General features: G+C 42.2%; 1 protein-coding gene across 1 annotated transcript; it reads right to left on the reverse strand.

Annotated features, from left to right (window-relative positions):
- Positions 1-14,832: 14,832 nt before the first annotated feature.
- On the reverse strand, positions 14,833-17,141 carry mcl1b (MCL1 apoptosis regulator, BCL2 family member b). Its single transcript, XM_046398298.1, has 3 exons — positions 16,476-17,141; positions 15,937-16,187; positions 14,833-15,769 (listed from the first exon to the last, which is right to left on the reverse strand). Exons 1-3 carry the CDS (start codon positions 16,966-16,968, stop codon positions 15,653-15,655), a joined length of 861 nt encoding a protein of 286 aa, XP_046254254.1. The 5' UTR covers positions 16,969-17,141; the 3' UTR covers positions 14,833-15,652.
- Positions 17,142-17,548: the final 407 nt, after the last annotated feature.

The following is a 17,548-nucleotide window of genomic DNA, read 5'->3' on the forward strand; positions in this document are numbered from 1 at the left end:
CGCCCCTGCATTTAGATGGGCTCAGTTGAAGTGTGGTGCTCATTCAGACAAATGCAGCAAGCAGCACATTCAAGATCAAACACACCCCTCAAACAGCAGTTTGCTCTCACAGAGGTCAGATAACGTATCACAGATTTATCTGAGGAATCTGCTTTGAGTCAGCAGCAGCTGAGGTCACTCACAAACTGAACGCTTTAACATTCAATATATACTGAGAGAGAAGGGTTGGACCACAATTACTGTGCAGGCAGATTAATTCAACTGTAACAGAACATAGATAAACTAACAGTGAAATGTTGTGAAATTCCATTTGTGTCATTTCCTACAAGGGCCATATTTGGTTTCAGGTTGCTGAAAACTTCCGGCGGCTGGGACTGAACATGTAGCTGGTCATAAAATTTTAAAACAGGCGAATTGAATGGAAGAATGACATCACTAATTATGTGTGGTGTTCACTTCCTGTGTCCTTGACCTTAAGTGTGTGTGTGTGTGTGTTTGGTGGGGGGGTGAACAGGACTGTATACTTGACCCATGCACAGTCTTAAGCAGGAGGCTTTTGTTTACAGCCAATTTGTGACCCGTGACAGCACATAAACTTTCCTGTGTCGGTGTCATGTAGGAGTCTGCTTTCTATCGAAGACACTCGAGCCATTTGTCTTAGACTTTATAAGAGTTTCGAAAACATTCTCAGGCAAAAGTTGTAAAATGTTATGATGGTATTTGCAACAGGCCATATGTTTCACTGCTATTTTGCGCCATCAAATAAAAAGGAAGATAAAAAAGGAACACAGACAGCAGGTAGCCTTTGTGGCTCAATATAAAGACTGAAAACAGGATGAAACAGAAACAAAACCACCAAGCAGCTCACCATCAGTAAAAATCGATCAAGTCATTTGTGGTTTCATGGAGTCTCCGCTGGTCGCCAAGAGGACTCGAGGAAGTCGCTGCACCTGACCAAGAAACAGTGTCGCACAAGTTCCTGTAAAAACACACTGGTTTCTGTTAGGATTAAACAAACAGTTCATGGCACCTTAATTAGCGAGATTTAGAGCAGCTTGAAGGCACATTTTTCAAATTCAAACTAGTTGTGTTGTTTTTTTGTGTGTCTTGTTTCTTCAGGGCGACTTTTCTCAAAACAAAAATGTCACGTGAAGATGAAAGCAGCAGCCATCTTTGTGTGGCTCGCAGGGTTTTTTCAGCTTAAAATCCACAGTACAAACAAATTTATTTTCATTTCGCATTTTGTCTTAAGTTGCATTAAAGACAAACGGGTTTCCATCATATGTTTTCTTACTCCCGTAAAGAAAGGACCCAGTGCACACAGTACGTTCACCTGCTCGTCAAAAGAAGGTTGAAGAACTCGCGTTTAAAAGAAATATGAAAAATGAAACTTGAAATAAATAAAACTGATGTTGTTTATATTATGTTAGTGGGAAAACTTGTTTCCACTAAATTTCTTTAGGATTTTTCACAGTGCAACCAAACTGCAAAACAAGTTTAAAATGATTAATGTAGTCTGAGGCTGAATTTAGAACAGTTTGTTCTGTCGCTTCCATTTCACTGCTGCAACTCGTGATTGGCGTCAGGAAAACAAGTCATTTGATAGTCATGTGGAAACTCATTCATTTTTTCCCTTCAAGAGTGCACATATTTTCACAAAAATGTTTGAGTGCCAAATACCTGCTACCTCATCCGGGTGAGTGATTTTATTTAATTTTCTTCACTTCCTTCCTTCGTGCTCTCTGGGAACATGAGGTCTGTGCACAGAACAGAACATCCTCAGAACTGAATTAGTGAAAACCAGTTCTCTGGCCAGCTGATTAAGTCATGTGTCTCCAAGGCTCTTTGCTCATAGCGACCTAATTAATATAAACTCACCTTAGCTCACTGTTCAAGTAAGCAAACACAGAATGGCAAACAACAACTCCTGCACAAACAGGCCTCAGATCAGATGACATGCTGTATGGCCCATGGCAAACATGGCCATGCATGTGTATACAGCGGACGGCACCTGGCAGCTAGCAGGGACTTTGTTTATTGTTCACCAAGTACAGTAAACTGGTCAGGTGCTTCTGGAAACACACAGGTGCTATTGTGCTCATGTGACGTCCGCTGCCAAACTTTTATTCTTGTCTGACAAACAATATAAACAGGCTGGAAATAAAAAATGACAACCGAGACCAAACAGCACGTCAGTGATTTAGCTGGTTAGCTGAGAGTCAGCCATCATAACTGCTTTGCCCTCGTGATAATCTAACCACTCATGGAGTCGTTTGACTCCACCTTCGCTCTATTGATCTCACCTGATAAGCTTCCACATCCTTGAGCGAAATATTTAATTTAGATTTAAACCAACAGTTTCCTGTTAGTACCACATGCTTCTGTCACTTCGCACTCATTATTTATCAGTGGCAACAGAAATACACTTAAGGCCAATTTATTTCATTCCATGGAAAACTTATCATAAAATCAAGAGGATTCTTGTAACTTTCTCCTGATGTGCAGCAAGTACAGTTTGTGATGAGTCTACTGGTCCGTCCAACTGACAGGAACACAACACCTGTTACAAGTATGGGGAAATTAACAGCATTAATCATGAATGAATCATTAACTCTATGGATAATCAGGCCTACAATTGAGCAATAAAAATATAACATTCCCAGTGTTTATTTTTTTGTGAAGAACTTTTATGACTCTGTTTTGAGTAGTAATCTGTTTACATGTTTACACTGTAGTTTTAGTCTCTTGTTTTAATACACACAGTCAGTCTGGTCAACCTGTTTTCTTTGCACTTTACTATACTTTATGTAGCATATGTTAGCTTATTTAGTATATGTTTAGTCTATTTATGATTAGTATAGTTTTATTATCCAAATCTCTCCTACTAACAGTTAGGCCTTGTTTGTTTACTTTTGACTAACCTACACTGCTGGGGCTCGGAGCAGGACTCAAATGTAGAGACTCGAGTTTCGAAAGTTCAGACATTATTAAAGACGTCTGAGACGAACCTCTTGGCAGAGTGAAGAAAACAATGAGGCTACGAAAATAACCTAACGTGTGTTCTTCCCTAAAGGAGAACACACGGCTATGAAACATTAACAATGAAAAGAGGAGAAAAGGAAACACCGACTGGCTATGAAATTTTACGAAACAAAAGACGCTCCCAGAGGAGGAATAAATCTACAATCTAAGGTACTAAATCTAAGAACAAAAAATCACTCCAACTGGAGGAAAATCTATACTAACAAAACAAATAAATCAACAACCAAAAATCACTCTAGAAAGAGGAAAAAAAACTCTGACTAATTCTAACTAGAAAGTTGGCACAAGACAAGGGAAGACACAGACTATTTAAACACATGAGGGTAATGGGAAACAGGTGGATACAGTCGGGTAATCAGGGAGACAATCAGACTGGAGACACCAGGAAGGGCAAGTGACCTGAAACGAGAGGAGGGTTACTCTTCAAAATAAAACAGGAAATGACGAGATATAAAACCTAAAACAAGACAATACCTCCTCGCGGTGTGACACTATCTGTCTGTCTATCTATCTGTCTTTTCAACTTGAGTGTTTTTTTATCAGTCCAAGTGGTAAAATGTCAATAGCTTTTCAATAACTCCTACCACACTGGTAATTGACTGAGCTCATTATATTCACATCTTTAGATTTTGGACACTTAGCCAAGCTGATATAAGCAGACATGTAGGGATTTAAGGAATTATACTGATGTTATGGTGGAAGTTTTTTTGGTTAAAATTCATTTTCTCAAGCCTACGTAAGCAGCCCTGATATTCATAGTGTTTCCATCAGCAGGATGGTGTATGTGGGATTGAGAAAAATGAACTGCAGCGTGTGTGTGTTTGTGGCACGTCACGAAATTTGTCGACAACGAGGAAAAGAACATCCTCTGAAGAGCTTCATACTGGATGCTGGCTGTTTGTGGACACACACGACCTTTTGCTCAACTGCTAAACCTCTTTGCTGGTTTAAAGGAACTTTGATTGAATTCTCGTACAGCAGGATTTAGATACTAAAACACCGGATTAAGCCGCTGGCCAACAGTGCAGAATATCACAAATATTTATGATAATTCTAAAATCCTTTTGATCAGCATTCATGGCAGATTTTGAGGGGATTATCTTTTCACATAGTGTTTACTGTAATGTTTTGAGTAACCTTTTCTTTGTCTCTGTGAAACGACAGACTAGCAACACAGAGATCAGCACTTTGCCAAACCGCTTTCTTTGTGGTAATATGAAGGCGACAGGCTGGAGCTGGCAGGTCTCTTTGTGTCTTTGCTTATCAGCTGAGAGCTTATTTTGTCTGTGCTGTAATCCCCCCATCGCCATCCATGGGGGAGGATGAAAGACTTCAGCCCTGACCCAAATTCATAGAAAAGCACAGAGAGACAAAACAATAGCAAAGCTTACAGAAAAGCCCCTAATTAATGTTTTCTTATTGGAGTGTAGATATGCTTTGTGGCGCGCAACAGGAGAACCTCGCACCGAAAACAGTAATTTCATCTGTAAAACATTTATCAGAGCCAGGGCTACACCTAACATTCTGGCAACAGGTCGTTTTCACCGTCTGCAGATTACACCCACACAGTGAGAGCTGAGCCAGTATCAGTCTGTTGAAAGGTCCTGGGTCTGGAGCAGGGACGAGTAGGGCTTCCCCTACTCTCTGCCGACTGCCACTAAACCCCATCAGAAGCTCCAGCAGACTGACTCCAGGTCTGACTGTGTTTGGCTGTATGAGTGTGAAGCCAGATGTTGCTGATGAAAAAAAAAGGGTTTTAAGAAAGTACCTAGAAGCTGTTTGACATTCAGAGCTGCTGTAAAATGTCCGACCTGCTCGATGTGTATTCCCAGCAACCATGAGAGGAGAACCGGTCAGGTAAGATACCAGTAAGAAAGAAATACTACTGGAATGACACTTCTTCAGCTTCTCGAATAACATTTGTTCTTTCACTTCAGGCCTTTAAGCTGCAATAAAGGCAAATTACACTGATTTTACACAACAAACTGAGTTCCCAGGCATTGGGGTGGTGCTGCCTGTAGGACAAATGTTGCAGCTGATTCTGAAGAAGACAAGTTGGAAAGAAGTGAGCTATTAAGCTAGTTAAAATGCCCAAACTGCCTGCGGTCGAGCTGCACTGTGGGTAACGTGGTCAGGTTTTGATGAACAAAAGAGTATTTTGGAGGTAAAAAGAGCATTTCTGCTGCGTCCATTTTTATCCTTCTTTTCCTTTGAAAGTGACGTTAGAAGTCAGAATTTTTGACTTGCGGACACTAAGCAGACTACAAGTGAAAGTCAGAGCAGCGAGCTTTCATACACAGAGTAAAGTCCCACAGTACCATAGCAGCAATCGCTGATGCAGACATGTGTCTCGCCTTGTGTCCCTCTGTCAACACTCTTTTTGTCATTTGTCATTTCACACTAGGAGGGTAGGATACAAAACCATAAGCTTCATAGCTTTTGCTTTGAAGAGCTGTACATCCCACCCCCTGACAGGACACACACAGCACACCACAGACTGGGACTAAGTGCACTTTATTTACCTACTTGTATTTTATATTTTTATATTTTTCTTAAGTGTGCAATTTTAATTTCTGCTGCTATTTGTAAATGTGCTTTTAAGCCGAGAATCTGCACAATTATGTTTGCGTAATGACAATAAAGACTCTTGATTCTTGATTCTGTAATCCAAACCTTCGTGTAAAAAATCCGAGCTGGTTTGCGTTGCTGTCAGATTTTCAAAACACATAAACACTACATTCTGTTCTGAGGAAATGCAGCTGGCTACAATCCCGTGAAAATCACACCAAAAACAACACCACACACACAAACACACACACAAAAACATTTGCCAATTATTAAACCTTTTGTTTACGAAGAATTCTTTCCTTGTGGTTAGAACGTGTGAACCTAAAAACACAAAACAGAAACTGGAAATGGAAAAAAGTCAACTTTTCAAGTCTGGCTCAGATCAAAGAAAACAAATCGTAGGTGTGATCACACTACGTGTAAAAAATGTAATTTTCCACACTGACAAGTGGTTTATTGGAACGACAGCACTGGAAATATCAGCATTTTCTATCGATACAGAAGAGAAGTCACATTTCACAAGTGACGCCTTACGTGAAAAGCTCTCCTCCATCTACATGTGACTGTGAATGGGTCAGTTTAACGAGATCAAGTTAATCTCTTTAAGACAGTTTGTCCCACTTGGATGTGAAGACTGAAGCAGTTGGACAAACATTTTAATGACATCAGACATCAACAAGGATGGAGAAAATGGTTTGTTAAATGAAAAACATGACCGAAGTGCTCCATGTTTGGGCAGCTGATCTGCTGTGGTTTTTGCCTTGCACACTGCACTCATATCTGAAAAGCATCCCACACACTGCAGACAGATGTACACTGCTGTAACATTAGCCTGCATTTGCTAAATTAACCATAAGGCAAACTTGCATGTGTAACAAGTCACTATATTACCACGTAGTGGGATGGATTCCATGCTCTACTATTTCCCCGTGGTGTGAAGAAACAATTGCTGTTGTTCATTTGCATACAAATCTGTCTAAAGCCTGGGAAAAAAGGGGGAAAACACCACCAACTGCCTGTCAGAGTGTTGAGCTGGAAAAAAGGCACAGGCAAGAAGGAGAAGTCTCAGCCAACCTTTCACCTCTTCAGTTGGGCAGTGAGGAGGAGACAGATAAGAACCTTTAAATATTTATGCAGTGGCCCATTTTCAAACAAATAGTGGCAGGAACTAAGACACAAAGGGAAGTTTTTCAGATTGCATGTGTTTCCTCATTTGAAGAGCCACGAATAATAGAGACATACAGGAGTTTCCCCTGATTGGACAATGTGAACCAATCAGAGCTTTGTGGCCGGCATTCAGAATGGAGACGCCATCGTCCTGGACCATAAGCACAGTGCATCCCATGAGGAAAACGGCAACAAGGAAAGTTTGTGCAGTGGAAGAAAAAGGAGGATCCAGCTGCAGACCCTCCAAACCCCGTCCTCCACAAACCACACCCACCTGTACACGACCCCACGGCGGCTGAGGAAGACCGTATAAGATTAAAAATACACTGAAAATGTAATTAAAGGTATCAGCTTTGGAAACTATAACCAAGTCTGTGTTTGAGCCACAGTAACGTGTGACTTTCTGTGTAAATAATGTGATCCAATCAATGAACTGATGCAAACAAGAGGTTGTTTAGGAAAACAAAATCATTTGAAAAGATTAACTTATTTTAGCAACTATTAAGGGTAAACTCTGAATTGTGTTACCTGCTGAAAACAGATTTGTTTGTTTGCAAGATATTTTATTGAGTAGCTTGTTAGTAAAAGGTCTGTCCTTATGAGCTGCTGTTTGACCTTCTTGGCTCAGACTACAAAGTCTTGTGTTATTATTTCAATATCTTCATAAGTGTAGGTGCAACTTATAACACTTATGAATATCAACATCAAAATCTGGAAGTTAAATTTCCTTCAGTGTCATTCAAGGTCCTTTTCACATTTGTGCTGCAGGGCCAACTGGATATCCTTGGGAAAAGAGCAGCTTCAGGTAAAGGTGAGATGTGAGATATAAAATATGTTGCAGGGAGAATCCGAAGGCTTATCCAAAACACTTCACAGCAGTTTAGAATATTCATAGGCAGATTTTCCGAAAAGTTAGTTAAAATCAGAAATTTGCTGTTTCAGTCAAGACGTGAAGCTTGCGCACCTGATGTCCTACTGTAATGCAATGAAGTCATCATGAACACAACTTTACCTCCTTTCACCAGTTACTGACCAGACGTGAACGCAGTCAGTCAGCCTCTGATCACTCCTGCTGTCCAAATAGTACACATTATTAAGTGTACGACTCACCGTGTTTGGCCCTCTTGCAGCACTTTTGTTCGACCACCTAAAAATTTGTGGTTTTGCTTGAACAGTAACTTTGATCCATGGTGAGATGCACCCGTGTGATTCATCTGCTAAAGGTCTGTGTTCATTTTCTTGCTGACCGAGTGCTGATCCCAGCTTCAGATGAGGGAGAACAGGGTGTATAATTATCCTACCGGGCATGAGGTCATCTCTTGAACTTCTGCTTGTGTTGCCCTCCAGCTAAAATGAGGATTTCAACACACTTAACCATTCAGTGAGCACCGTGGCACAAAACATGTGACTCAAAGATGCATGACTCCACGCTGTCAATGGCAAAATGATAATCGGTCATATGAATTACGTACAGCCGCATGCCAAGCTTCTCGAAATGACCACATAAACTGATGACTATCAGCAGCACTGGTGTTGTTGTTGGTTTTTTCACACAATGCCCCCCATTCAGCTGGGTTCAATGGCTGACCTCTGAGCTCCACAGGCTGTTATGCGAAATGCTGCAGACTGTAGGCGTCAACAAACCAGCATCAATGCTCGGCAAACATGTGGTCTCCAAACAAAAGGTGAAGCCGACTGGGGTTGGGGGGGTCAACAAGCGGTAACTGACACTGGCCATTTGACTCTCCACCTCTCGCCTGGTGGCTTATCCAGACACAACATCACACCTTGGAGCATTCGGGTCAAACAAGTCCAGACCTGCCACAGTTTGACCCCAAAGAGAGGCAAGCCAATGTAAAGAGGCGTCACGGCGCTTCTGCAAACACGGAGCAGAGACTAGACAGTAAATGCATCTTCTGTCATATAGGTTTCAGTGACTAAAAAGGAAATGGGTGACCTACTTCTCACATGTTTGTCACCCAGTTTCAGGGACGCGCACTTCCCTATCCACCACGTTACCAACAACATAAAAGGACATAATTCGGCGAATATCTTGGAATTACCAACCGCACTGTGGTTGTCTGCCAGTTTTAGATTCAGATTGGAAAATTCAATGAGTTAGTTGGTCCATGTGCAGAAAAACTGCTTATTGGGAGAAATTAAGGCATGAATTAATTCATTAAATCTGAACTTGTCTCCTGGCTCTGCTGCTCTGCTTGTTACTGTGGTCACATGCAGCTGGTCAGGATTTTATCTAAAAACCAGATTTTTAAACCAGTATTGTAGTGTTAAGTTTGGGTCTTTTATGCACCCGAGAGTGCAGTAAGAGAACAGAAGTAGTTGGAGAGATAACGTTTCCTTACACTCCACTACTCTGCTGTCACCACCGCAAACTATTTTAGGGTTAAACATGACCAAGAAAACTGCTTCATCAGATCTGACAATTGTTGTGCCAAAAGTGATCATCCACCAAAAAGTGATTGCCGCTTTGCATCATAGATTATAACCAGTCCAGTCCTGCTTCCATCCCTGTCCTCGCTTGTCTATTTTTAGCATCACATCTGGGAAACCGGGTTACTACAGAAACCTAACAGTAAGCTGGATACTTAAGTGCATTTTAACACACTGAGTTGCAAAACTATATGACAAAGTGAATGAAAAAAAAGAAAGAATAAACCTGAATCCAGTGTCCACATTCTGTCTGAACCGTTCAGTTTCATTTGTCTTCTGACAAACCTGAATTTTTTCCAAACAAGCCAGGATTTCAAGTTCAGATTTATTTCTATTTTCATTTTCTTCAAGCTACATAGTATTTCCATGTTCAGTACAGAATTAAAACATGTTTATCTCTCACATTAACTTTTCTATAGCCAAATTCTTTCTCTTCTTGTCTGAATGAATAGATGGATCAGCTGTACTGTTTTCCTTTTCTGTGAATAAGAAACTCGAGGTCGTCTCCCTGTCCTTTCTGTTCTTTCACTTTCATTCTTATCTGCAAACTGTACTAAAGATTAACACAAGTGAAGAAAAGAAAAAACTGCGGCATGATGAGTCTTGTCTTGCCTGTGCTGGTTCAGGATTGCCATGTACACACAGCATCTATTCTTACACCAGATGTCCTGCTACGTTCTTCCCATTTAGTACAAGCTGCGACGCTTGCTGGGAACATCGCTCCCCTTTAAAACAGGACTGCCATTGTTACTAAAATGTTCTTTCCTCACACACACACACACACACACACACACAAAAACATGGAAAACCTCCAATGACCTAATGCAGGGTCAATGACCGGCTTCAGAGCACACTCTGTGTTGAGACACAGCCGACAACAACTTCTGCTTGAGCACAGAGACGTCACGTAGCTCTCGTCTCAGAGCAGCCAGAGTGATTGGACAGGAACTAGAACACATTCATACGTGCTCATGCACACACAAGCTCTCTGGGTGAGGAGAACTAAAAACGTGCCAGAGATTCTGAAAATTATTTTAAAACCTGATACAGGAATTGGAAAAGAGTTACCCCCTGCTGTTTCAGTGAAAACATTGTATTCTGTTGCAAAGCAGGAAATGACAGCTTCTCTGAAGTATGCACTCAAGTACGTGACGGATGCTCAGTCTGACTTTTGCATTAATCTCTGGACGCTAGCATCTCAAAATGTTTGCTGCAGCAGTGGTTCCCAACCTCCACTTGGGCTCTCATCAACCACACATGCCACGTTCCCAGTGGCTTAAACTGGGATGTTTAGTCACTCCTACGGATGCACGATATTGACCCGATCGTGGGAAAGTGATATTATGGGCCATCGGCCGATAATGACATCACAGTCGATAAACAGAGTTTCACAAGCACCTACACGCTCCCACACTGCAGGTGTTGAGAGAAAGTTCACAGGTCTGGACTGAATACTGTTTTCCTGTAATTTCATCACCCTGGACCATGACAGATCCAGATGACACCTCCGTGTGCACATCAGCTCAGATTTAAGTGAAGTTGGCCATCTGAAAATGATCCAAGTACTCCCTGCCTCCATTTTTTCTTCCAGCGACTATTTTTTTCTGAACTCACAGTCACACTTTAAACACACAGATTGAACAGCAGCTTTTATGATGTCAGGAACTGCAAGCGACAGTGCAGAAATGGTAATGAACAACCTCTGGGTCCCAACTGCCAACACAGCTAAGCTGTCTATTAATACTGCACTGGTCATCAGTCAAAGAACAATGTGTCCAAGAATGGAATGACTCAGCTCAAAAGGGAACATGACTCATCACCCGGTGGATCAAACGTGATCTGCGTTCAGAGCGCACCAAGGAGAGCCGTGGTGTTCACCGAGACCCAAAACCCATCGTCTCTGACTTCTTTAAAACTTCTGAACTATTCAAAATGTATGCTAAGCTAGTGGCAGCCATTTGCATTGACGGTGCTGAAGCAGAAAAGCCGTGACAACAAGCATCTTCCCTAACATGCTTTACGTACAGTACGAGGAGTAATGGGAGTGGAATACAGAAACTTTGGCAAAATGTTTGTTTGCGCTCAGGAAGACTCATCATAACTTACCAAAAACAGCCACACAAGCAAATCAAATGATTTATGAAGTGTTTTCCTTCCCAATAGCTTCTTAGCTAAACCATTTCTTTAAGTGACATTTAATGTGAAGCAACCAGCCAGTTGGTTTTCGAGCAATATGGAAGATCGATCTTCTTTTAGGACATCACCGGCCTCAATCGACTCAGATGTACAAGCATCATATTATTTCAGAGCAGGTAAATAGGATTACAACTTTTCATCCGAAGAGGAAAGCAGCCCAGTATGGAGAAAATGTGCACATCAGAGCATCAGTTCAGCCTCCGAACGCAGCATCAGTCAGTAGGCTGCTGAGTGTGAGCACATACTGAGCTTATCAGTTCAAAACGGCACCAGAATGTGTCTGCTTTACATCCAGAATAGATTAAACAGAAGAATGCGTGACATCCATTTTGCAGGGACGAGTGGAAGGTTTGTGCTTGCAAGAATAACAGAGCGTTGGTTGAGTTTTTCTTTTTAAACCAGACAGCCTACATATGCAAACGTGCACTTTTTTGCATAAAGCTTTATGAATGTGGCTCCTGTCGCCTGACAGGTGCTTCCAGGGAAAAAAGCTTCTTGCAAACAGGAAGTGGTGGCTTTACATTTTCGACTGCAGAAGCAAAATAGTGGACCGAAAATAAAAATGGAGGAGTTTGGTGGATGTGGTCCCTCCATCTGGGAAGCGTAGTGCAGAAGCACCCCAGCGATAAGTGGGGCAACATTACACTAAAAACACCTTTTACATGCTTGTTCAGAGAAATGCCCTAAGACATGTGGACCTGCTTTGTTCAAAGTTTTGTGTGCTCGTAGAGGAACGAGTTGAGCAGACGCCCTCAGGCTTCTCTACACAAGCACATAAACAGGTTCTGTATATTCAAATAGCAGAGCAAAGACTGCAGGCCAAGATTTAATTAAAGACTCTTCCTGAAGCTCAAAGGACTGCAAGCCTCTAATTCTTAGCCAGTGAAGCAGCTCTACAAACTTCACTATTTTTTGTTTGCTGGTAAAGAAATGCAAACACAAACTCAACATTTTTCTTTTACTTTTATCTGAGCATCTCAGAGTCACAATTCTGAGTATTTGCAGCATCTAACGAGCAACTCTGTAGCTGAGTAGTCCTGTTAAAGATAAACTTGTGTGTCAGCTGACTTCCCAGAAACTGTTGCTTTTTTTAAAATCAATGGGCGGTCTGTTGCTACGAGGAAGTGGAGAGGCTCCCAGCCAGTAATCAGGCGGCGAAAAAGGCCGTTCCTCCCAGCTCAGGTTACAGACTGCAGCAGGCAGCTTTATGTGGTGAGCTTCTATATGAAGAACAAACTTTGAGCAATGAGACATGATGAAATAAAAGTTTGTCTATTTCTGCAATTAAACTGAAACATTAAAGTTGTTTTTAGAGTTACTTAAATTTGTATGGAGCCACCAAATTCGTAATGCACACAAAACTCTGAAGTGGTTATCTGCTAACAATCGCCCAGTGCTGAATCATACTGGATTCTTCTGGGTTGTACAGAGCTCCAAGCTGAATACAATCAATACCACACGGCGCTGAATGTTAAGTATGTGTGCAGACAATAGTTTGAAGCCACTCCTTAAACTATCCCTCAGCAGGAATGTATTCACCTGCTGAGAGGTTTCCTGTGCAGGACTGACACAGCTGAGGCTGCTCACACAGATGCTTTGGACTGCAGCTGCAAACAGTGAAAAACATGCAATAAAGAGGAAAGCGACAACAGTCCAGTGAGTTCTGCAGGTTTCTTGAATGCATAGTGGTTCTCACAGCTTGCTCATCAAGTTGTTTTTCTGTGAAAGGCAACTGACCAGCTAACCACAGTGGGACAAAACCACAGTGAGAATGTCTACAATCTACCACATTAGCAGCCCTGTTGAAATAGTAAAGCACCACCTGTAACAGTTTCATTTTCAGTTTGAATGAGCATTATTTTAAATCACTCTATGGGCTCCATTAGCTAAGGTGGCACACCTGAACACCAACTAACACACTGCTCTGCACTTTAGTTACTTCAGTACAGTCACTGATCTGTGCTCGTCATGAACCACCTGCTGACCATTTGCACTGTTTACCTCACCTACCTGCACTACTTCACTGTTGTACTACCGCCAGAACCATATTTATTTTACTTATCTTATTTTATTTGACCTTATTCTATTTTATTTTATTCTACTATTATATGTTACTCGTTCTTACGTTCAATGTATGCACCAATCACCAAGACAAATTCCTAGTAATGTGAAACCTCTTCACTTACATGGCAATAAGGACGATTCTGATTCTGACACCTGTAGTTTCTGCATATTTAAAGGATCACATTCTGCTGTTATTTTGACACTCTTCCACACGGAAGGACACATTATGAAGTAAAAAGATGAAGGCTTTAATACTCTAGACAGAGGAGAAATTAAAGCGCGCACACAAATACACACACACTTAAATAATGCATCGCTTCAGTTAGTTAACAACATGAAGGTTGTTGAAAGACTAAGTGCGCTTTGCATATTCAGCCCCAAGACACTTCAGTGCTGCCTGTTTTCTGCATCGCCCAATCCACTTGCGTATGGTGCAAACTGCTCTAGAAAATTGCCTCAGCCTCAATTCCCCTTTGTGTGGCAGCCTGTTCTTCACAATGAAGCTCACAGGGGTAACCAGGGTGGTGGCTAACATCATTAGCTGTGGGAGAGGACATGGGGAGGTCTGCTGTGGATCATCACCATGGAGAGACTCTACTCCATTTCCTCCTAAGACCTGATGAGTGTTGTGTTTGTCCTGTAACCCAAGACAACAGGCGGATCTGAACAAACAAGGGCGCAGCCACACATCATCATCATCATCATCATCACCAAAGGATTCCCCATTTACAGGCTTAACAGGGTTAAAGATTAAGGTTTTAGATGACAAAAAGGATAAAAATATTCTTGTATCAAGCGAGAAACCTTCCTGAGTCCAACATGTCATACTGATGTGGGCAGAAGAGAAACTGACTGCAGTTCAGTGTCTTCCCCACCCAGTTTATCATATTTGTTGATAAACATCATGCATTAAACAAGTATGCTCAAGACTACAGTTTCTAAGCAGCTAAAAGACCTCCCAACTCAGGAAGTAGACAGTGTTATGCAACTTTGAGGATGTTGTGAACTGTTTTTTACCCCAGTTTCACAACCTAGCTGGTGCATTCAGATGTTGTGCACCAATCCCTTGCAGCACTGCAACTCGTGAAACTGCGGATGCAGCTGAGCGCTCACAGTATGATGGAGGCGCTGCTACATTAAATTTCTAGGAAACAGCAGCCATTGCTGTCTTGGGTTGTGGTGTGAATAAACATCAAAGGTTGACAAGTGCAGAGGTGTCAAACTTAAGTTCAGAGCAAAGAGATTCATATCAGCACAACAGAACCAGGACGAGTGTAACCTCCATCTTCTGCTTACAGCGAAAAAATCCCTTTGACATACAGACCATATCAAAAGGTCAAAACGTGAATTGTGTGTCTTCTTTTTATTATTTCAAAGCTTACAACTGGGTCTGGTCTATTAATCAGTCTGCGTTCTTCTCACAGAGGACCAACATCATGTTCCAGCTATGGCCAGCTTTGGTGCAGCAGTCAATCAACACTAACTGCACAGTCAGAGTCCTTGGTCAATTCTTCCAACAGACTCACACTTTCCAGGCTGCCGTACAGCTAAATGTCCCGCATGAGGTTGCTCTCGTCTCCAAGTGCAGATCCAACATTTTCTTATCACGGAAGTAGAGCCACACTCATGCAAATCCTCCCCCCTCCTCCTCTCATATGGATGGGATGTCCACACAAAAGATCCGGCGGTGTTATGAATGGGCTCTATGGAAATGGCAAAATGCAGTTTTCCCTCCCTGCTTTGACCTCAGGCTTGCGTACAAATACCATAACCACCAGGGAATTGCAATATAATTATTAAACAGAGCCATTACCAAGCTACCAAAAAAAAAGAAAAAAGAAATCAGGTCAACTGACAACCCAAAACTACTTTAATTTGCATAGATATACATTTTACATTTATTAGAAAAATAAATTTCTTTGTAAATTAAATAAAACTTGTTTGACAGATGACTGTTGTGAAGTGAAATCTGTCCATGTTCGTCAACAGTCAAAAAAAAAAAAAAGATTTCTCTTATTTTGTGGTCAGAGGTGGACGAGAGCCCAGGAAAAGAGCACAGAAACCACTGATGTTATCCTCAATTCAGCTGTGAAGCCTTTCAAGTCCGATGTCAAGTCAAAGTCTGACAGCTTGCTGAAAACAACGCTCTGGGTGTCCGAGAAATTCACCTGATCAACAGGGCCAGCGTCGCCCCGATCCCAGCAACTCCAGCAAAGGCCATGAGTGCGTTCCTCACAGTGGACTCTGGGTCTGCTACCCGAAAGAACTCGACAAAGCCATCCTGGGGGGGGGCAAAGAATTAAAACAAAACTTTAGATGGAAATGTGAGGGTGAAGCACAGGGGCAAATGTCCACTGGACACGTAGGCTTGATTGCACAATGGGCGCAGTTATGCAAGCAGTACATTTTTATCTGCTTCCTGTCATTCAGCCATTAAACATTACTCACCCAGGCGTTGTTTTTGATCAGCCAGTCTCGCTGGGCAGAGAGCAGGTATGTGGAAATTTCCTGTCCCACCAGCTCCACACAGTTCTGGTTGCCCTTGTCCTTCAGGTACTGGGACACCACCGCCCCGAAGGCTACCAGGCTGGCGATGCGACCCCAGTTGGTGTGTCCATCTGCAAACAGGCTTGTGGCCACCTCGCTGACAAAACTCACATCGCCCCCTTGGTCACTCGCTGACAGCCTGTTGATCATACCTTCAAAAACAACGAAGAGTCAAAAATCTATCTAGTTCCCTCAGTTAATGCCACGTTTCTGCGAGGGGATAAACTCAATTAAAAACGTAACCGCACGACTGGTGACTTAAACGTACTTCTACAATCGTCTCAGTGTATATTTTGAGTAAAATGGCTCCCGTTGGTTAAAACAGCAGTTCTAAACAAGGCCTTTAGTGAAGAAGTTAAACACAGCCTGTAGCTGAGGGAGGGAAAAGTCAGGGCAGCTGTCTTTGTGTGAAGTCCACACGTTACACTGTCGCTACTTACCATTGTACGCGTATCTGTGTTTTGCCAAGACGCTATCCACAACTCTTGTCATTGTTGATAATCTCTTGCCTTGATTCCACTGAGGTTTCACAAGTCCAGTAAATTGTGCCAGAAAGCGGGTAATGAGTTGCCTTGTGTCGGTCTCCAACGCTTCATCCCCCGCCGAACAACTGTGGACATCCATTTCACTGTCCGACTGCAACTCCGGCGTACACGGCAAAGAGCCTTCGTCGACGTCGTCGCTGTCCTCTCGAAGGCTTTTTGTCGGATACTTTTGTGCTGCCTTCACTCCCAGGATCGTAGGCCGTTTCGGGGTGTCGGAGGACCCCACATTCGCGTTGTGAGAGTCCATAGCAGAGTCCGTTGCAATTTGAGGGGACGACTCTCCTGAGACGTAGTGCAGCCGTCCTTCCACGACTCCATTTTGAGGAAGCATAACGCTGATGGCTCCGGTAGTAAGGTTGAACGCAGCCCGTTGCGGAATGATATTCATTTGGATGATTATGTATGTAAAAACTACGCTTACTTGTTTGGGTTAGAAAAAAAAGTAAGATAGTTAAAGGTTGTTGCTAGCCTGTCTGAAACAAAAAGCTAGCCTTCCCCTTTCTTCACACTAACTCCATAACAGGGTGGCAATGAAAGAGCAAGCCCTTCCTAGTCGCTCCGCTGTTATGAATCTGTGATAGGCGTACCCCTGCTTACGTACGTTTCCGTCTAGAAACTACGCAAGCACTACGCAAGCAACTTCCTCAAAGATTCTTCCTAGGTATTTGTCAATTGATTTGTCTATGCTAGTTTTGAAAAATAATAATAAAAAAGAAACAGGAACGGGAAGATTCGTGAAGAGTAGCGATGGTTCTGAAGCGGAAAATAAAATAACGGGGATAGACGTGTTTATTTATTTATATATTTAAAAATATTTTGGTATTTTTCCATGACATCAAGTGAATTAATTCAACGAAGACCGAGGAGGCATTATGGAAACACAGCCGACATTAATCATAATCATAATAATCATAATACCAACAAGAATAGTTTTAAAGTAGTATGTAGAGGATGACAATTACACAGGC

This window comes from Scatophagus argus, chromosome 9 (genome assembly GCF_020382885.2).
Source record: "Scatophagus argus isolate fScaArg1 chromosome 9, fScaArg1.pri, whole genome shotgun sequence".
Taxonomy (NCBI): domain Eukaryota; kingdom Metazoa; phylum Chordata; class Actinopteri; family Scatophagidae; genus Scatophagus; species Scatophagus argus.

What these genes read in the sequence shown, in the direction of transcription:
- mcl1b (XM_046398298.1), bottom strand. Translation starts at nt 16,968, where the DNA reads ATGAATATCATTCCGCAACGGGCTGCGTTCAACCTTACTACCGGAGCC. An exon ending in ACACAGATACGCGTACAATG is followed by an intron (nt 16,188 to 16,475) that starts GTAAGTAGCGAC and finishes TTGTTTTTGAAG; the next exon opens with GTATGATCAACAGGCTGTCA. An exon ending in TGATCAAAAACAACGCCTGG is followed by an intron (nt 15,770 to 15,936) that starts GTGAGTAATGTT and finishes GCCCCCCCCCAG; the next exon opens with GATGGCTTTGTCGAGTTCTT.